Raw genomic sequence first — 22,164 nt, 5'->3', positions numbered from 1 at the left:
CCAGGAAGGAGCAGAGGAAGATGAAGGAGACAAAGTAGAAGTAGGCAAAGTCACTCCCACACTCCTTCCCTGTGGTTCCTGAGAGGCTATCACACGGCCGGTTACTGAGACAAGCTAACATGATCTCATGCCACGCCTCGCCTGTCGCACTCCTGAAACACACACACACACGCACACACACACACACAGTCAATATCAATTTGAACAGGATTATTTGTGCCACCAAAACCTTTCGGAAAAATGGATCAGGGATTACCTGAAGAGAAGAGTCAAGGCCTGGAAAAACGTCTGGAAGTTGTTGTGGTGATTTATTGCCGTCTCCTCGTTCAGCTTGATGTTTCCAAAGACCTGAGGCAGCAGGAGAGCAGGTCGTGTTTGTTAAATGTAAACCCTAAAATGAACGCCCCGCTCTACTGCTGTAATGAACTACTGCAGCACAGAGACTAGACCCGAGCCCTGAACCCTCATCTTCTCAATCAGTGACAGGACTCAACATGAACACCGTTTGTATTATTTTACAGGACAGATTTCTGTATTGCATTTTTTTCCCCTCACGTATTTGAAGTGGGCGGGCCTCAGTTGGAAAACACAATGACACTTACTTGGGTGCACCAATCAGGATTAAGTAATTTTTCAATCAGAATTTGATGATGGCTGGTGGACTGTTTGGATACTGTCAGTCAAATCTGACCAAAGCAAACCCAAACATCCCAGATAAAGCAGATCATCATCATCAACTGAGTGGATAACTGCCACAACATGTGATGTCCCAGTGTGGGTCTAGTAAACAACCCAGAGGTCTCTGTTTAAATATGCATTTGCCCCTCGGCATGTCCTTCCTGCAGGGCCCAGGAGAACTCCGACAGCAGTGACTTGTATCGTCCTCCTCTAGCTGTCTCCAGGAGAGATGGTCTCAGTTTGTGGACACGGCTGATATTTAAACTCATAGCCTGTCATATTATACCTGACCAACAAACATACCGAAACAACATAATTAAGTAATTTGCAAATGACAACAAACTAGTTGGTTATGTTAAGGCAAAACAAAGTTACCTGGTTAGGTTCAGGAAATACATTTTCTTTTGTTAATATTTGTTTGTAACGTACGTGACTGATAGCTGACGTAACGTGACATGATGATAATAATAATAATAAAAGGTGTCTAAAGGTAAAGACACCTGAGAAGGGGTATCACGTCTGTGTAAGGACTTTCTAGGAGGCATCCATCACTGAATCATTACAGTCTGACTCCCCTTTGCCCAGCTGGCATTGTCACAACTCACCTGCATTCCGATGATGGCATAGATGAAGAACAGCATGGCAATGAGCAGGCAGACATACGGCAGGGCCTGAAACCAGCACATAAACCACAGGTTAAAGACTTCAGAGCACAAACACACACTCACCCTTTTGATCTCTCCGTCTGTCTATGTTCACACACACACACACACACACACTCATAAATCCGATTCACCACAGAGGACTAGGGCCCTTGTAAGATTGTACAGGCTTATTTAAGAATCCGAGCAGTCAACCTGAGCTGCGGGGTCGATTCTTTTAACCAGCTATTTATATCGCAGCGAGGAGGAGGCGAACATTTGTTGTAATTAAATAGCCACCTTTTAACACTCTGCAGCTACTGTCCGTTTTCATTGGGCTTAAAAGCTCTCACCACTGACATTAAACCAGCTATATATTCCCTCGGCCGCAGCCCGGCGCTCCGCATTTAACTCAACTTGTCCCAGGGGATTTAGAGAGCAAACCGGCACCGGAGGAAATTCAGAACTGTTTTCTGCTGAGAGCTGTTTAGTTCGCCCTTTCTTCCACTGTCTGTATTTTGTGTGACATTCTTTTATTCAACCATGAATCGATCTAATTGACCGTCACAACACTAAAATCTATTGAAACAATACACATCGGGATTATTTCCCATCGCTGGCTGTAAAACCCTTGTTTGGTTTTGGAACATGCCACATACTGTGTGCGTGATGAGGCCATCCGTGTGCAATGGCTCACCTTGAAGGACTGGACAAAGGTCCACAGCAGGATGCGGATTGTGTAGCCCTGCCGCAGCAGCTTGATGAGACGAGCCGCTCTGAACAGCCTGAGGAAACTCAGGTTGATCATCTTGTCCTGGGGGAGAGAAACAGAGACTGTGAGCTTTGAGAATAAACACAGGATCATAGGGTTTAAAGTCATGCTATGTTAGAAAAACTGACACTTAGGTCGTTTTTACAGATATTTTTCATCAGCAAGGAAACACACCCTGGCTCAAGGTTTTCCTGCTACGGCCCTATTGTACCAGCTTGTTTTCATGGCCCTATTTCCAATGTTGCTGTGGACGTGACATACTGTATCTGTTACAATTCTCTGATGACTTTCGTCCGCTTGTGCTCCTGTTAATTGCACAGGAGCCACTAAAGTGACACAGGCTCCCTTTAAAAAGGACCAGTGTGTTGCATTTAGGGGCATTTAGCGGCGAATACACCCCCGACAGTACAAACTGTGGTGGGCTTCAGGTAACGTAAAATCCGGAGCTGTTCTGGGCTACTGTAGAAACATGGCGGTGAAACATGGAGGACTTTGTAAAAAGGACCCGCTCCCTTCGTAGATAGGAAGGGCTATTCAAACTATTTTTAGTTTCAGTCGATTATACACTAATGGTGGAGAGTTATGAATATTATATATATTTCCGACAGTGAATCCCCTAAATCCTGCTCCTTTAAATTGACTTTCTGCATCACAAATCAAAGTGGATTGAACAGAGAGATTATGCAAATGAACAAGATGGTAAAAAAAAAAAAACACACTGGACTCTCATTGGTTCCCTTAAGTCCAAGCAGCACCGACAACAAGGGCTGGATCCTCATCAGGGTGTTTCCATTCCCTTTCCCTTACATGTTTGACTCAAGTTGAAGGGTGAAACACTTGCAATGCAAAACGTGCCAGTCGAAACCCGATTCAGATTGTATAGGGTCTAAAAAAGTGTTTAACGAGCACAAAAATGCCAGGATGGTGAGATAATGTAACCCAGTTGTTAAACAAGTCATTTGTTACACAAGCACACTGATCTCGTCTTCTCACAAGATTCTGATGCAAACCACAGAAACATCATCGGTGCATTAAATATAATGACTTTTTGCAGTGTACATATTTAATGCCGATCTCATGCAACTGAAACCCTTTCAGATTGATTCTTGTTGTTCTGAGTTTGGACTCATGGTTTAATGCACTTATTGTAAGTCGCTTTGGATAAAAGCGTCAGCTAAATGACATGTAATGTAATGTAATGTAAAGATGATTGTGGCGCACAACAGCTTAATAGTTGTTCTTCTGTTACATCACACTGATGGGTTCAGTAGGCAAGCAATTTAAACCAAGACTTTGGGAGAGAACAACACACACTGACGGGGGAATTGACAATATCTGCGGCCAACAAGAAAAGCCACTTACCGTCTAGAGGTGTCAGATGTGACAGAGGGGGCAGAGTGAGGGCACAGGCGCCAGGAGAGACAACGCAGACGATGGGAACAGCAAGAGAGAGAAAGAAACGAAAAACGCAGGGAGGGAAAGAGAAGAGAAGAATAATGATCACATGAAAAGAAAGTCGCACAAAGAAGAGACTGACTTTGCCACACAGAAAGCAACGGTGCTCTGCCTCAGTTCGCCTTCTCCACGGTCACATTCTTTCTCTCTGGGTTGGATTGTACCAAAAATAATACAACACGTACACCAGTGCTGAAACTATTGGCCTGATCTTAATTGTTAGTCTGAGTAATTGTTACTCTGTTAATATTTAGTCTGTTAATTGTTAGTCTGTGAATTGTAAATCTGTTAATTGTTAGTCTGTTAATTGTTAATCTGTTAATTGTTAGTCTGTTAATTGTTAATCTGTTAATTGTTAGTCTGTTAATTGTTAATCTGTTAATTGTAAATCTGTTAATTGTTAATCTGTTAACTGTTAGTCCTGTTAATTGTTAATCTGTTAACTGTTAGTCTGTTAATTGTTAATCTGTTAATTGTAAATCTGTTAATTGTTAATCTGTTAATTGTTAATTGTTAATCTGTTAATTGTTAATCTGTTAACTGTTAGTCTGTTAATTATTAATCTGTTAATTGTAAGTCTGTTAATTGTTCAGCCAATTAGTCAACAACAATTTCAATTATTGGTCTTTCGTGGCGATATGCTGCTTTTCTCTGTTTTTACTTCATTAGTTAATTGAATATATTCAAAACTAGTAATCTGAAGCTGTCAGCTTGTGTTCTAACAACTAGTAATGGGCATTATTCTTTTTAAACTATTTTCTGACATTTGATAGACCAAATAATTCCTCAATCCAAAAAGTTTGCGGTCAGATAATGAGAATAATCATTACTCGCAAACCAGATGTAAATTGCATTTCCTGCATGAGTAAACTTTTACTACAGCGATTCCCTGGACGAGACTAAATCCCATCGTGCTGCCCTTCCACTGAATCCTACTACAAATGTGCAAAGTATTGTTCTCACGATACTGCCACAATACCTCGGACTTATATCAGTATTTGACGCTGTTTTTAATACCACAGGGACAAACTGACACAACGTTGAGGGCATCACGTTTTTCGGGATTGTCCAATAAATTTCAAATAGCAGTGTGCGTCAAGAGAGCCGAGAGTGAAGCTGGTTATTGACATACGTCGACGCTCCGCCAGCAGGAATGGCACACACCATGATCACCGCGGCGCTTACCTTAATCTCTGTGACCAAGATGTCTGTGATGCTTCCGAGCACGGTCACGAAGTCGAACACGTTCCAGGCGGCTTTCAGGTAATTCTAAGCAACAGAGCCGACAGAGAGAGATCAGGCTGCACATTCAAAGGGAGAGTTCATTCAAGCCGTTGACATGTTCAGCGTCTTTGGTGTACATCTGGGTGTTGTGATTATTTATTGTTACTATACAGTATAAAAGGAAACTGAGTGGGACAACTGTTCAAACTCAGGCTGCTCGTACTGTTTTGTTATGATTTGAGAGTGTGGGCCAACCCTCAGGCAAAGCTTGGTAAAAGGCCCCCCTTCTCCTAATCATACAGTTTGACATGACTTCAGACTAAACTGAATACATCCAAAAGGTTTGTCCTCAGGCATTTATTAGTTTCTGACTCACACACATTCTATGTGATATTCTTTTAACTAATGTGATATATTCACTTAGCATCCCCTGAAACTGATTGGAGGCCCCCTGGAAAGGCTCACTTCTCACTCTGAAACTTCTGTTTTAGATTATTTTTGATTAATCAACTAATCATGGTCCCCAGCCTTTATTCACAATCCCCCTATTTTTTTAAGTATTAAGATTTTGATTAAATTGCAAATTGGGCTGGAACTTTAAAATGGCAAATATCTAATGTCTGTGTATTTGGTTAAATTGTAAAGTTATGTGGATATGACCAAGTTAGAGAGGTGTACAAAAGATTCACAAAAGATTTAAGAAACAAAGAAACAATAAATACAACAAAAGCTAAAGATATCTAGACATACCCCCCTCGGGCACACACATCTATATGTGCATATACAACACACGCACAAATGCTGAGCCGCTGCTGCAGCCTGGTTCCCCTCAGACCGGTCGATCAAGCTGCTACTGGGGGCAGAGGCTGCAGTCTGAGGAGATGCAGCAGCCGAGTGTTTACACCGGCAGATGCGAGGCCATCCGTCTGGGCTTAACAGCTAAACAGGTGGAGGCAAGTGGTGTGTGAGAAAAGCTATTTAACAAATGGGCCTCGTAAATGGAACGGAGTGAGAGATGAAATGGCCCACTGCGAGCCAGACAGCCCCACGTTGGGGGAAGATTTATTCTCTTTGCGCATACCCTCTTTGTTTTTTTTTATCAGTTTAAACTTTACACCTTTTATTTTTAGTCGTTTTGTGGACTATCCACCTTTCATGTGCTTTTGCACACACAGGAACGCAACCCTCCAAAACTATCCATTAGACCACCGATTTAGAAAATCTTGTTTCTGAATTCACAAGGACAACACTGTAATGACACTGAGCACGGCATCACAGGAGGGAGCAGCTTGATGCACGAGTCTCCCCCCCCCCCCCCACCGAGAAAACCCCCCCCCCCCCCCCCCCCCCACCCTCCTCCACCCCCCATGTGTGTAAACAGAAACACAATACAACGGCGAATACTTGTCTGGTGTTCGCGGAGCCAAAGCGTCAGCATATGGTCTCACCAGTGGACCGAAGGCAATAATCTTAAGGATGCATTCCAGTGTAAAGAGGGCTGTGAAGACGATGTTCAAGTATTTCAGCATGGACTTCGTACAGGTCAGGAGCTCCGTAGAACTGAGGACAGAAAACTTAAACTGATATATTTGAACCGGCAGTGTGAACAAGCTTCATCCTTCGCCCCCATTTACCTTGCACCAGATCAGTTAGCTTTACGACACTGAAAACTAACAAATGACTGATTGAGGCACTGACATGATCCGAGTGTGGGTTTGTGTCGGCTGCTGGTCATTCACGTTGCAGCACGTTTCACCCTTTGGTTCCCCCCCCGCCCCCCCCCCCCCCCCCCCCCCCCCCCCCCCACACCCCCCCTCCCCCCCCCAGTGTTTAAAAGGCCTGAAAGCAGCATATCTGAGCAGCCTTTCAAACTGTCTCATCGAATAACTTTTCGGGATTTGATTACATTTGAAATATTCTGAGATAACCAGGAATAAAGCCAAGACACAAGCTCTTCTCTCTGATAACAGCGAGCGACTGTTAGCATTGAAGCGTGCCAGTGGTGTTGATGGTGGGGACGTTTGATTTCTCATTGTTGCCCATGTCTCAAGGCCAGAACTGTGCCGTTGCGTCTCGGCCTCAGAGCTAAATTATTAAATGGTACAGATTCATGGAAACTGCCTCTGCAATCTCCTTGAATATTTCAACAGTGCCCTGCACATCACACTAGCAGCTGAGCCATTGCAAACACTTTTATTGTTGGGGCTTAGAGGGATCTGAGAGAAATATGGTGCTTTGCGCCATTTGGCAGGAGGAATCACTGACCTTCATCATCAGCACGACTGTGTTGAGGGCTATTAAAGTCATGATGGCGTACTCGAACGGGGGGCGACACACAAACTTCCACATCTTGTACTGGAAGGACTGCTTGTTCTCCGGCATGTATCTCGTCAGCGGCTTGGCGTTGATGGCAAAGTCAATACAAGCCCTCTATTTGATGGAGAGACGAAAGAGAAATTATAATTGTGTATGAATCTTCTCTGGTGCGCCTTCAAAAGTAAAAAAAAAAAAAAAAGACAGTTGGCACGCCACATGAGAATCTTCTAAGTGGTGTGTTAAATCAAAAGATGAGACTACAAAATCAGCCTCTCTGATCACGAGCCAACACTTAACAGAGAAGAAAAACGGCATGATTTTAACAAAGTCCTGGTAGACAGGATAAACCTCCCTGCTTTCTTTTTAAACTGTTTTGTTTTCGTTCTGTTTGAGTTCACGTTACATAGGATGTTTGGAAGTGGATCAGCGTGTGCTCTTGACTTCTAACGAAGAAAAAACATTTGTGACGTTTTCAGAAACGAGAGCTTTTGCAGAAATATATCAGCTTGTGCATGTCGAGAAGAGAGGTTGTCGCTGTGTTCACAGTGCGTCCTCCCACCTCGTTCTTCTCCAGGCTGCACTCCGACATGGCCTTGTCCCCCTGCTCCTGGAAGGTGATGATGATCAAAGCCACGAATATGTTGACGAAGAAGAAGGGGAACACCACGAAGTAGACCACATAGAAGATGGACGTCTCCATGCGGTAGCCTGGGCTGGGGCCCTGGTCCTCATAAGTGGCGTCCACTGAGTGCTTCAGGACCCTGAAAAGAAAAAAATATCTCAATGAGTTCAGGCTGTCATGCTTTCATTACCAATTAACCAGACTATAAAACACACAAGGAAATGCATATTTAAACTACTTGTTTTGTCTGATCAACAATTAAAAAAACGAATTATTAAATGCCAAAGAAAGACCAAGAAAACAGCAAACTCTCACATTCGAAAACCTGGATCTATCAAATGTGTGTCCTTTTTAATTAAAAGAAAAACTGAATAATTGATTATCAAAATAGTCATTTCCTTTCTATGCGATTGTTATCTTCACAGATCTATTTCAGAGCCAGCCGCGCTCTACTAATCTTCCAAGTGGAGCTTTAAAAGATGCCGAAATCCCTCAGATTGACTTTTCTGAAGAGAACCGGCACATCAGCTCACCTCTCCCTTCACCCAACTTTACTCTGTAACTGACGAAAATAAACCCTGGAAGTGGAGTCAAGAAAGCTTGATGAAATAACAGTGAAATCAATGCGTCCAGAAATATCCAGGGAACCGGTCCCAAAATATCCAGCCAACCTGCCCCGTAGAGCTTCCATACGCTCCTCACTGAGGATATTTATAAAGATGGAGTGAGTCACGCCACAGTCCGGTGCCCCGTGTGCACCTTCAACGGAGGAGACGGCGGTGCAGTTGTGGGCCCAGTGTCCTCATTCCTACCGGCTCACAGAATGTGACAGGCGTCTCGGTGAGTTAATGACTCTCCTGCTGTGAAATCAGCCAGCGCTCCACGGTCCTCTGACGAACCTGTTGAGCGCCGTCTGCACACTGTGGTTTAGAATTCGTGGCGGTGTGCAAATGTGTTTTTTTGGAACTTTCGAAAAGTGCACATGCTCAGTGATGATGGTGAGAAAGTGTCATCATCAAGTCCCCCTGGAGTCCAGCAGGAAGTGAGGGGATGTTAGAGCGCGTAACACGTCCACACAACATCGTCTCTGACTCCAACCGTGTGCTGAACAGTGAATACGAACTGTTGTTATAAAATCGGAGATACAGGGTTCCACGATTGAATGAGGTTAGGTATCCTAAAATAGAAATAATAGGAAATTTCCAAATATTAAATCCAAATAGGGGTCTTGAAGATGTTGTCTTCATTTGTTTTCTTTTGAAGGTAAATTTCAGACACGATCTGACAACTAAATACTATCATCATCATCATCATCATCATACATTGTTATTGGGTGTATTATCAGCTCAACTCCTCTCCACAAACAAGTCACGACAGTTCATTTTGATCGTGGATCTTTTAGTCGAGTATCGATGCATTTGTAAATTTTTAGGGTTAGCAGTTTGTTAGTTTACTAATGAACACACCTTTAATTAGAATGCTTGACTCTCATTATAGAAAAGTAACAGAGCTGTAACTGGTGGAGTATGATATTATAAGTATGCCAAATCATAAGCAATGGAAAATACTTATTTAACGTTATACGTATACGATATGTAAACGAGAAACTGTGCTGTCGCTTGTGAGTGATTTTAGGTGATGACCAGCTGACTCAGTTCAACAATTTACTTTTCATCGTCAGGTAAATACAATGAATGAAATAAATAAACAGCCATCAACAGTCCTTGACAGAGATGACGATGGTGATGATGATGACGATGATGATGATGATGATGATAATGATGATGATGATAATGGTAATGCATCTGCCTGTGTCACTTTAGCTCAGGCGGAGAAGAGCAGACTGAAGATATCTATGCAATGAGCCTTGATTGCATCTTTAGGAAGCGCACCGTAATTAAGCCTGGGAGAAATCAGTACCATCGGCCTCCAGGTGTGCCGAGTGCTTTTCACGGCAAGTCACTGAAGGAAGTTCTGACGTGAAGAAGAAGAAATGATTCAACAACACTTCAACAAGATTATATATTAAACTGTTGTATTGGGGTCATCTTTACTTTTGAACCCAATTTATTCCTGATTTATTCGTTTCATATTCAGCTTGTAAACACTGAACAAAGCTGACTTCAAGGGACATTGTGTAGCGTTTGATTGCATTTTGTCTGCGTGGTTGCAGATTGCAAACAACAGAAAACCCCTTCAGCTCACTCCTCCCTTTCCAAACTGCTGTAACCTGAGCCAACGAATGCAATACGGTGGTAACACCATTCGACTTGCTCAGAGGCCGTCCATACCATAATAGCACGACTTAAGGAGCAACGGAAGTTTTACCACTGTGTGTTGGAGAGCTACGGTGGCCTGCATGGTAACATAAACACATGATTGGTTTGGTTTGTCCGTTCTGGGCCACTGTAGAATCATGGCGGCGCAACATGCCGGGCAACCCGCTCCCGATGAATATATGACTCTAATCTAACAAAAACAGTATCAGGTGATTATACACTAATGAATCCATTTCTGCTGATAGATCGACTCCCCCCCCCCCAGAAAGCTGCACACTGCATCTGTAAAGTACGTTTTAAGTACGAGGTGTAGACGTGATCTGGAGGTTGTTCTGACTTACAGTGGCCAGCCCTCCCCCGTGGACACCGTGAAGAGCGTCAGGAAGGCCCAGAGAACATTGTCGTAGTGGAACTCGTACTTCTTCCACTCTCTGGGCTGAGCTGCCACGTCATCCCTGTCGTAATCCAGAAACTGACCCCTGACAGAGAGAGACGGCAGGGGAAAATACTAGATCATCAAAATTAAAAGAGATTGAGAAAAAAAATCGGGGGGGTCACTAATAGGTGGACCGCGGACCTTCTAGACAAGTAGGTATTGATAAACACAGGTGTGAGTACGCGAGTCAGAGAAGTTTCTTCACATGGCGTTCTCCAAAAAGAGAAACAATGGACAATAGACAGTTCAAATCCAGTATGTCTCATAGGTTCAAAGATTGACTTTTCTGAAGAGAACCGGCACATCAGCTCACCTCTCCCTTCACCCAACTTTACTCAGTAACTGACGAAAATAAACCCTGGAAGTGGAGTCAAGAAAGCTTGATGAAATAACAGTGAAATCAAAAAGAGAAAAAATGGACAATAGACAGTTCAAATCCAGTATGTCTCATAGGTTCAAAGACCGTGGTGATTATTAAAAGCACCAATGTGAAGCACCACTTCGAGACAAAGCACACATCTTTTACCAACTCAAATCCGAAATGATGTTACGATGTTAACAGAGGAGAATAGAGCTGAAATAAGTGGTTTCAATAGCCTCAGATGTAGTCCTTGCACACAGAGAAAGATATGAAATCATCTTGTTTTGGGTTAGCATCACTTCACCCCTGAATGAACCGAATTTAAAGCTTTTGTTCATTTTTCTTAAATGAAATACTTTATTTTCATAGTTTATTTTTCTGTTTTTTTAATTTTTAAATACAACCCTTGTTCTAATTGAACTGAGAGAAGAACATGTATTTATTATTAAGAGTATATATAATTCTAAATCATCCAGTTCAATTTGAAAACTGCCGATGAATATTGTTGAGATATTCACAATACTTCACTATATGCGGGACTAAATCATAGCGCAATACATTATCGTGATGTTCTCTCTCACTGGACCTCGTTGAGTGTGAATTGAAGACGTTCGGGCATGAAGGTGGGTCAGCTGGGGCCACGTACCTGCAGTCTTTCTCCAGACCCTTGGACTCGTCGGTGCAGTAGAAGAACTTGCCCTTAAAGAGCTGCACGGCGATAACAGCGAAGATGAACATGAAGAGCATGTAGACGATGAGGATGTTGAGAACGTTCTTCAGAGAGTTCACGACGCAGTCGAACACCGCCTGGAAAATATTCACACACACACACACACACAGACACACACACACACACACAGATAAAGGCAAGGTGTCGCATTGATTGAGTTCTGTCCATTCTCAGGAAGCTTAACCATAACTGGTTTATGATTTGCTGTGTTGAATTGAACATTCTGAATTAGGGCCGTCACTCACTCCATTAGAAATCCCAAACTTCAGGTCAAACATCCGGGGCAATTAAATATTCAAACAGTTCGAAACACTGGCGCGGTAGCTGAGGCGCAGTGTGTGGAAGTACACTCATCTTTGTTGGATAAATTACCGATTACAGATATGATGCTGTTTGCCCACTTTGTAAGAAAAGACATCCCCAACTTCCTTTGGACTGAGACAACACATCCCAGGACCTACATGCGAGCTTGCCACCCAGGCAGCGTGAACAAATGACAACTCCACATTACATATTCATTCATTCAAAATAAATGTGTTAGTCTGTTATGCATTGAAACCTAAACTCCATCAGCAAACATGTTCTAATCATGTACAATAGGAATTGGATACGGTGCCTCTGCTTATCTTTGCTTCCAAATGTATTTATCTTTAGTGGCCACTCATGGTATGGCAGCAAAGGTTCTAGGTTAAAATATGAGCATTAATTTGGCTGAAAAGTGAAAATAATAGTTTCAACGGCAGTCACTAAATGACTATACTCCAGCTCAACTAAAACCTTTTTTTTCCCTCCAAACCCAGCCCTGTTTTCCCCCGGCTGTCACGACGTCCGAGGACAAATGGATGCTTGCTGGAGTACATGAACACACCTTTGCATGGAGTCTGTCTCTGCGCCTGTCACACTCTTGTTTCAGCTCTTCTCGTCAGTCAGCTTGTGCCGTGATCTCTCTGTGAGATGGACTGCTCCGTCTATCTATCCTGACATGTGTGCAATCTAACCGATGACTGCGCTGCCGCATGAGTGATCGCCATCGAGGGGTTTGTCTCCGGAGAGCGGACGGAGCATATCTCCTCCCCTCCCCCCTCCTCTACCAGCCTGTCCGTCAAGCCGCTCCGGCCAAGCATCCAAGAGGGGTTGTGGATGCGCGTCTGTCTGCCAGCTCGGATCTGACTCAATCATCTCACTTCTATTACTCCAATCAGGTCTTTCATCTTTTGTCAGATCCATTCGTTTCTGCATCAGAGGCAACAGCTGAGGGTCACAATCCATGATCAGAGTCTCACCCTGACATACGATCATTGAGGTTCTTTATATTAAAGGCACTACGTAGAATTTCAAAAAGTCAAACGCTGCCACCCCCCAGCGGTTGTATAGAATCCAAAAATCATTTAAACTACAAATACATTCACATATGAACAATGTGTAATACTTTGAGCGCTCAATGAGGTTTCTCTAACATTTCTACTTCAGGTTGACCACTTCACTGTTGACCTCTCTTTTTCAACATTTCTTTGTAAGCACATCAAGTAACTGAACATATTTTGTGTAAAAGGGAGGACAAAATAGAGGAAAACATAACTGCAATTACTGAACACCACAACAAAGATGGCTTGTATTTAACTGAGTGGCAATTTGTCAGCAATAAAAGAGGAAACTTGTGATGCGACTGCTAACTGGCAAAATGATGGCAATTCTGCAGGTACAGTTTTCAAGTCCAAGTTGCAATATTGTATTAATAGATCAAAAACAGCCACTTAAACCATAACAACCAAGCAAACCAAATATAAACTGCACTGAAAAAGAAGAACAGGGGGTAACAAGTGACCTATGTGTACTCCAATCGCCCATATTGTTGCAAAAGTATGACTTAACACACACAGCTTCTGTTTCTATTTAGTCATTTCTGGCGTAATATGACACATAGTGAACATACAAGATGTGGTTTGGGGGGGACTAAATAAACTTCCTTCTTCACAGGACGTTAGGTTTAGGCAACACAACCTCCTAGTTAGGTTTAGGAGAAGAGCGCGGTTGATGTTGACTAACGACTCGCGTGCCTAGCTAGGGACGTACGAGTCACATGATGTCAACACTTCCTCTTGGTTTCGCACGGGACACGAACGGCGGCCTCCTGAACAAAAGCCCTATGAATAAGCATCCCTGCGCAGCACCACTTCAGCAAAGGAGGCAATTTTCTGTCACTTACTTCCAATTTGTGTGACTTTACCTTCTCCCGTCTCTGCACAACACAGAGCACCCCAAAGGTCAAACCGCTCAGAGCTTCATTAGAGAGCCGGGGACACTACGTTTCAATTAAAGCACCACTGCTTTAAATCAGATACGTCCATCGCTCCTTGGTGGACTATAAATGCATTTGACTCGTGAAAGTGTGCGACTGACACCGGATGTGGCCCCAGCTGGCTGCTCTGCGTTGTTGTTTCTCTCGTAATGCACCGGGTGGGTGACAGATTGGATTACTGTACCTTCAGCTTGGGAAGACGTTTAATGGTCTTGAGTGGCCGCAGGACTCGGAGGACCCTCAGGGACTTGATGGTGTTGATGTCCTTGCCCTTCGTCCCTCTGTGCAGATGGAGAGTACAGTTAGTCCGGGGCGGTGTGGTGTCACCGACAAAGCATGGTAACCCTTTCAAGCCGTCCTCCAGTAACACCAGCAGGTGTACCGTGCACACAGATAAATACCTCTTTCTGTTAGTCGAATGCATGCGCATGAGTTCATGTTATTCTACAGACGCATGCAACAGTCGAGGAAGTCCTGTGTAAAAGTATCATATCAGATGTTGTCTTTTGTCCTTCTCATTTATTTTCCCTCCGGTTCCATCTCACATCCATCTCTTCTACTTCACAGTTCTTCCCTCTTTCCATCTGTCTCTACTTCTTTCCATGATATATTTTGGTATTCTCTTCTCTTTCCTTACTCCTTTTCTTCTCTTTCTTTCATTTGTTTGTTACATCATTCTAAACTCTTCTTCAGCAATCAAAACATGTTACTGCAAATACTTGTTTACATGTCAACGCAGGCCGTTAACTCATAGAGCATTTTCCACTGATTCAGAAACTTTTTCCACAAACTGCCATTTTTAATGTGTAACCTCGGCAGCGTAGCATATCGCATATAACCAGCATGCTGTTCCTGTAGAATAACATACAGACATTTCATACTGTGTGGAGTAAATGCACAAAGGATCAGCCCCTGGTTGAGGAGGCAGCTTCTTTGCAGGAACCACTGCTATCAGTCATTGCAGACGCTGCAGGTTTTGTTAACTGGTCACAGAGTGGGAGGTGGGAGGGGTGTGTGTGTGTGTGTGTGTGTGTGAGGGGGGGTGGACTAGCTGTTATGCTAATGACATACAGCTGAGCCATCATTCACTCAGACTGACATTGGCCAAGGAGAGTGTAAGAGGTTTTTTTTCATTATTCAGTCACATGTACACATAATGTGTCTGTCACTCTTTATAAAAGGGTTTGTTTCTGCTTGACTTCAAAACATTCTTAGATGTAGAAATTGAGAGTGTGTCTACATCTGTGTGTGCATTGCAATATGTTCATGTGTGAAGGATGTGGGGAAGGACATAGTAGAGAAAAGAAATGGAGTATAAAAGCTCTGTTACGGACCAACCAATGTTTTCATAGCCAGGGGACAAAAACAACTTCTGTTCAAATAATGCTATTTGTTCAAGCATAAAAAAATACACAAATTGTGTTTTATAGGTCTCTTCCGGGTTGTCGGCTTTCCAAAACCAAAAACACCGTAAAGCAAACTGTAATGTAGCCTAAATGCAATTCAACAAATAGCTTTACAGAAATACATTTTCCTATTACCCGTGAATACCAAAATGATCTTTTGAGTAAAACATGTCCAGTTCCTCCCAGAAAATACCCAGTTGTGTTCTATTGTCAATGTAACTGCCTGATGGTCATTTTTTCTTTACGAGAAATTGGACATTATTTCCCGATGCTAAGTACCAAATTCGGAAGTCTATTCCAAGAAAATAAGGTATCGGCTCCTTTCTATGAAATAATGTGGAGACTAGTATACCGGTGAAATGAAGCATCATCAGTTCCTATCCCAGCCTTTCCTCCCTGTGCCACACAGAGGGACTCTCACGAAGGCCCGGATCAGTCCTTCAGACTCGATTTTAAAATACACTGGGTTGGCAAGTATCTATAGGGACTGAAGGGACTTGTGAAAATCAACAGCTCAACATGTGACCATTTACCCACTACTGGGCGAACAAAAGAATTAAAATAATGAAATACATCCATTTGTAATACGTGTACAAAGTCTGTAGGTGCTGGGGGAGAAAAGCATGGTTCCAAACATTGTGGGCCTTTTCCTTTCTCAACGGAAAACTAACAAAATGGCATGCAGCTCTCATGCGTGGATGACTTGGTTACCCTGGCATGCAATCTGCAAACTCAATGCCAGTCCTCGCTATTCAAGGACCTCGACACATTGAGACGGCAAGAACAGTCTCCCAATAGCTTTCAGAAGCCCCGTGGGCAAGGAAGACGTAGTGTGTGCGTGTGCGTGTGGATACGAGGTTGTGTGATCACATTAACTCAGCACTGAGTGCTTGAACTGAAATTACATTTTGTCATTTGTGTTTTCTTTGCAGTCTATCGTCATTTAAATGCGTTTTGTAAATTATTATAATGTTACCAGCCGGCTGCAGGGGCGTGCCTGTGTTTGATTGACAGCAGCTGGCAGGCTGCCAGAGTACCGGGGTTACGCTGCAGGGAAAAGATAAACTTGTGTTGCAGCTCCATGCAGGCGGCTTGTTGTTAGTGGTTCTGAAGAATGAGCACCACAGCGGCATCTAACCCACCAAAGCGGCATCTGCAGGTGCGTTTACTTGCTGTCTGATGTGTTGCAGCTGAGCAGCTAATTGGCTGCAATAAGCAGGAAGGTTTTTAAAGCCCAGTGAATATTAGTTTGGTCTCTTGCTGACTCAGTGTGACCGTCGGCTCTGCCTGACAGAACGCCGATATTACGGCTTCATGCAAGTCCATTGAAATAAGGTCTCCGCCTACGTCGACGCCTGACAGTATTCCATCAAATTGGTGCAAAGCTAAGGGGCCGCCGTCATTGAACCAAACATATAAGATGTCCTTTTTTCCCTCCTGATGGTTTCAGATTCAACAGGTTAAAAATGCAATTTAACTTAAATGTGGTCAGCAGCCAAGCATGTGAGGTCATTCTTCTTCATCATCATGATGACGACGCGTATCATCTCAGCTTCCCCCTATATATTTCGGGAACATCTGACATCCAATTAGAAGCACATCGCTGCCTCAGCTCCTTCGATCCGGCTGTTTTCAATGCACGATTTTAGTAACGTACTTGCAAATATATTTAGTTCAATCATAACTTAGATTTCTATTTTCTTTAATTAAAACGATACAATAAAAGTGTTTTTCATTCAGCAATCAGAACAATGGGCCGACAATGTGATTTATTTTCCGTCAGCAATCAGAACAATGGGCCTACAATGTGTTCGATGGGGAAACAAAGCAATATTTTCCTGACATACACAGGCTGCTCAAGCTATATTCAGGTTAGAAGCTATAATCCATTATTGAAAGATATTTAAGTGCTGGTTCGTGAGAGCAGCTAATGTGTTGGTCTTCTGAAAGCTATGGAGGTGGAGTCCCCAATATTGTCGTTTTGTCTGGATGTCCCAATATTGGGACAGGAGGTCAGAGAGGAAGGAAGGAGGGGGGATTTATGGTCATATCCCAAAGTCTATTCAGAAGGGTTGATAACAGGTTTATCACATGTGGGGGGAAAAGGGGACACGGGGAGGGAGAGGGGTTCAATAAGCAAAAGATAGATAGGGACAGTTCCCACCTGGCCACGCTTTGTTGCGATCTGATGAGAAAAAAGCAATGACACAAACACAATACACAAACATCACCCACAGAGCGCACAAGCATATAAAGACAGACAGAGCAAAATAAGCATTTTAAGCACACAGGCATGAAGATACAGTGAGATTCTTCGGCCTCTCGAACTTACATCAAAAAGAAACCAAAGACAAGAGACAAATAGAAGAACTTAAACTAATTACCCTGTGAAAAAGCAAAGCAATAGACAAGTCTGATCAAATATTTCAGTGGTTGTGTCCCTCGCATAGGGAATAAGACACATTTATAGCATGAGGATGATCATGAAGTCATGAACAGATTTTCACTGGGAGAGAAACAAAGATGAGAGGACACTTATGACTATGTTCACACTGCAGCTGGCAAAACAACGCGGCCAGATCTGCTTTTTAAAGACACTGTCAACCACTTTCCCAAAGTATGTGGTTCCAAATCTGTTATGTAACGCATTAAGTCCTGACGTCACTTCAAGGCTAACTGCTGTCTTAATCTCACTGGGTTTTATTTCACCTGCACTGGATTCAGGCTTCTGAGTCGCTGCCCTGGGCCTGGTTCATGGGTTCAATGTGTCCGAGGAACTGAGACTCGAGCGGGGGCCAAATTATCTGTTCAAATATCTGTATAAATAAGCGTACTAATTAATTATTTTAGGAAATGTGAATACATTTTATAAACGTTAGTATCAGCCTGCGGCTGGTGGTTAATTAGTCTCTTTATTAGAGTAAGTTCAGGTCCATGGCATTTTGGATTTTGCCTAATTGCCTGAGTGGTTTTAGAGCCATGGATGGTGCTCAATTCGGCTTGATTTGCATATTTCTTTCAAATAGACGTGAACGGTTCCAGCGAGGCAGTTTGGCCAAAGCATTTTAAAGCCTTTTATTTGGAGGTGAACCTGAAAGTGAGCAGTCAGAGCTGAAGCATCGGCCTCGAAGATGGATGTCTACAACGGACAGTTTGTGTTTTACGATAATATATTAACAGTTTGTTTCTGTTTCCTCGTTTTTTCCTTCAAACCCGTCTGATCGTTTGACTGCTGATGGTTCTCTCCGTGTCAGACGGACAGCAGCCGGCTCTCCTGTCAGCCTTGCAGTGTGAATGCAGCCTGTTACACGCTCACATGCCACCAACGTGAATTGATGAAAGAGATGATATGGGATGTCGGGGACGTGTTTGAATCTGATAAACCCCGGATTGAGACTGAGACGATGCTATTATGCTCTGAAAGTATGTATATGAACAGTGCTTTTGGAATGAATTAGAATGTGTGGTTGGACACACACTGATTTACATCGCTTTGCATCTTTATTATAATGTCATTCTGCGTCTAAGAGCTTTTTAATAGTTTTCAATTATCACCTTTTTACTTGTGCATTTATTATGGATTATTGTTATCCTTTGTGTTCATGAATATTTTGAACACATTTTACTCTTCTGAAAGCTTGTGTCTCTGGCAGTACGCCGTGTTTCTGATTCACAGACTGCCACGCTGTGTGCATTATGTAGATTGTTCCTACGAACACATATAAAATATATCTGACGGATGGAAAACAGTGAATTCTGCCTATGCAACCCAAATGCAGATGTAATGTGACAAACACGTAACACAAACTAAATGCCAGTATCTTTGATTGTGACGGTGGCGGTGATGATAAGAAAAGCAAACAACAAAATCTGACATTTGTTCAAAACATTTAGCTGAGGGAGGGAGGCTGCCTCAGACGCATTTATAAACTCGCTAAGATGGACGGGGAGGACAACAGGAGACAAAAACCAACACATGGACATATACACAGGCAGAGAGAGCATTACCCCATAAGGCTCCTGAAAGCGATCCAAAGCCAGAACACAAAAGAGGAAGGGGGGAAAAGTGAAAGAGAGATGACAGAGTCAGAAACAGATATAAGACAGAGAGAAGCATCAATCTACAGCTGGCGAAAGAGAAGAGATCTGAGCGACAGAAAGCAGAACAAAGGAAAATACGCAGGTGACTAAATGTGGACACACTTCCAGGACGGACGAGTTGATACTGGACGTGAAATAGTGGCGGGTTGGAAATATCAGACGGAACATGTAATCACCTTCTCACTCCAGAGACCCAGAATGCAGGTCTGCAAGCATCAAGGGGCTCGTTAACTCCCTTTATACTGTGGCTATGGATAACATATAAGAATATAATATATAATATAATAGGATGCTTTGAACACAGATTAATATTATTTAAGGTATCATGAGCTGAAGGTTACAAACATGATACTAACTCTTCTGCTAAAGGCTTAAAAATGACTGCTAGTATCTTAATTTGTTGACACACACACACACACACACACACTTACTTTGCACCTTTCAAACTACAGTCATACAACAATTTCATCTTGAGGGAGTTGCAATTGGGTGCCAGCTTAGAGACGTCTGTTCCCTCCTGAACCATGAGCCCGTCAGCCAAACTGTGCGTGATCTATCTGCCAACAGGGGGCTGTGGAGACTTGACGTAACAATGAAAGTTCAGTTTGACATCGTCGTGTCCGCGAACCAACCCGGGGCAGCGCAAAAGCAATCGGAAGAACACGTTGCGGTTGTTTGTTTGAGCGAAACACAGGGACGGGTGCACCCAGCCCCAGGGTGTTGGCATGCTGGCCTGCTCCAGGGAAGGACGCGAGCGAGAGGGTGACGTCAGCTTAAAATACTGTCGCACGAGACAACCAGTCATTTGTGGTGCTGGGGTGGTATCCGTCCCCGAAACACATGACACTCAAAGCTCTGCCGGGATTAGAGAGCAGCGCTGCGTGAACAAAGGAAAAGTTGACTTACGAGCAGGCAAAGGCCACCAGGGCTCCGCTGACCACTATGAAGTCCAGAATGTTCCACAGGTCACGGAAATAAGCGCCCGGGTGGAGGAGCAGTCCCAAGTCGATCATCTCGAGTCACAGAATAAACATAACAGAATCATTTTAAAAATCACACACGCTGACAAAGACACTTTGTTTGTTTGTACGGCCTCTTCTCAAGCACATTCATCACAGTTTTTTGGACCGAGCTGGTTTTTCAGAGCTCAAATCCAAGTGTTCCTCCATTTCAACAGCCTCCTCACCTTAATCACCATCTCAAAAGTGAAGACCCCCGTAAAGACGTAGTCCAGATACTTGAGAACCTACAAGAACAGAGAGCGAGAGAAAATATCCTTTGAGTTAAGTCGTCAGATTCAGTCACAGATATTGAAGACACTTTGGAAGTGTGTGTATGTGTGTGTGTGTGTGTGTGTGTGTGTGTGTGTGTGTGTGTGTGTGTGTGTGAGAATGGGCCAGTTATGCACAACATGTTCTTCTGCCCCGTCAGAGGTCTCAAGCTCTGTCAGCGTTGCACTCTCCTGTTCCCTGAACAGTGTGACAAGATTTGAACAAAACAAAACAAAAAGTATTTTTGTGCTCCTTAATATGGGCAACCTGTCGAGCCCCTAGAGGAAGGACTGAATCAGTCTGAATGAATCAGCCGGTCGGCCCAAAGGAAATGTGTTGTGTGCGTGAATCCTCATGTGTGACTGCGTGTCTGACAAGCAGTGTGTTTGAGGTGTACTTCCAGATGTTTATTCATGACGTCTAGATGTCTGTCTGACTCACGTTGTTGCGCGGCGCGTTGGCTTGCACGGGGTCCTCGGCTGCCAGGGCGATGCTGCTCATGGTGATGACCATCAGGATGCACATTTCAAAGTAGCGCAGGTTCACCACGTAGTGACACAGCCGACGCACACTGCAGGACCGCACACACACACACACACACACACAATGTAAAAAAGTATGCACAGAGTAGGTCACGAGGCGACGTCCTCGGATATCAGGCCAAGGAGAACATGCATATCCCTCCTTGTCAAAACAATGTGTGTATCAGCCTCAGGGGGAGCAAACGGGACATCTAGGTTCACAATGTCTTTTAATGGAATCAACATGTAACAACTTTCAAAGAGACGGTTTAAAAACAACACACACACACACAAAACTAACTAAACAACAACTAAGTACTTTGTCTGTGCTTCCCAGGATGGATATTATGTCAGTCCCAATCAAGAGTTTGGGTTTGGACCGTGGATAGACTGGTAGATCAAGTGCTTCCTCTTCGGACTCAGCTCCTCAGATCCTGAGATGCGTATTCACTTGGCACACCAACCCTTCATTTTGGCTTAAGATCTGAGGTGCTGGCGCTCTTCCTAACTGCTTAACGCTCAGCTGCAAACCACCCCGGTGTGCGCTGGAGGTCATGGTCTAAAGCCAACAGAACTACATCATCAGCATAGAAGAGAATCACAGCGAGACATAGCTCTCACTGCGGTTATACAATGGCAGGATGGCAGAAGGAGGGTTTAAACTATAACGAATGCGGGAGAAACTCTCCCACAGGCAGAAGTTGAAGACCTTGTGGACAACCAGATGTGTCGCTGGCTTCCCGCGTCTTCTGATCCAACTCAACACTACTTCTCGCTTCACGCAACCATCCAAGATTTGTGCCGGCAGAACTGACGAAATGACTATGTTGATCTTTGGAACAACGGTGTACTTGTAACTTACGCTTAAACATAATTTGTTCTAATAAACAATCCATAGCACAGTAGTGCAATAAAACAATTCTTGGTAATAGCCGACTCCATCGGGTTTCTCTCTCATCGCCCAGCAGAACGGCCGAGTAGCCAGGCAGCAGTTTTCTTCCGGTGACATGTCAGAGCCTTTGCACGCATTATGAGGCGTTTATAGTACCCTG

At 43.5% G+C, this 22,164-nt stretch overlaps 1 protein-coding gene across 1 annotated transcript in view; it reads right to left on the bottom strand.

The window, feature by feature from the left end:
* The window catches only part of cacna1bb (calcium channel, voltage-dependent, N type, alpha 1B subunit, b), a 135,663-nt gene that overhangs the window by 24,544 nt on the left and 88,955 nt on the right, over window positions 1–22,164 (bottom strand). The window contains 15 exon segments of the mRNA XM_034546505.1: window positions 2–152; window positions 257–348; window positions 1,284–1,349; window positions 2,017–2,133; window positions 4,732–4,815; window positions 6,219–6,299; window positions 6,301–6,330; window positions 7,036–7,200; window positions 7,646–7,847; window positions 10,329–10,466; window positions 11,431–11,591; window positions 13,998–14,094; window positions 20,227–20,333; window positions 20,507–20,566; window positions 21,033–21,162. Coding sequence (XP_034402396.1) covers window positions 2–152; window positions 257–348; window positions 1,284–1,349; window positions 2,017–2,133; window positions 4,732–4,815; window positions 6,219–6,299; window positions 6,301–6,330; window positions 7,036–7,200; window positions 7,646–7,847; window positions 10,329–10,466; window positions 11,431–11,591; window positions 13,998–14,094; window positions 20,227–20,333; window positions 20,507–20,566; window positions 21,033–21,162 — 1,681 coding nt within the window.

Source organism: Cyclopterus lumpus, chromosome 12, assembly GCF_009769545.1.
Source record: "Cyclopterus lumpus isolate fCycLum1 chromosome 12, fCycLum1.pri, whole genome shotgun sequence".
Classification (NCBI taxonomy): Eukaryota; Metazoa; Chordata; class Actinopteri; order Perciformes; family Cyclopteridae; genus Cyclopterus; species Cyclopterus lumpus.
The sequence above is the reverse complement of the archived record's forward strand: the minus strand, read 5'-3'. Positions and strand labels throughout refer to the sequence as shown.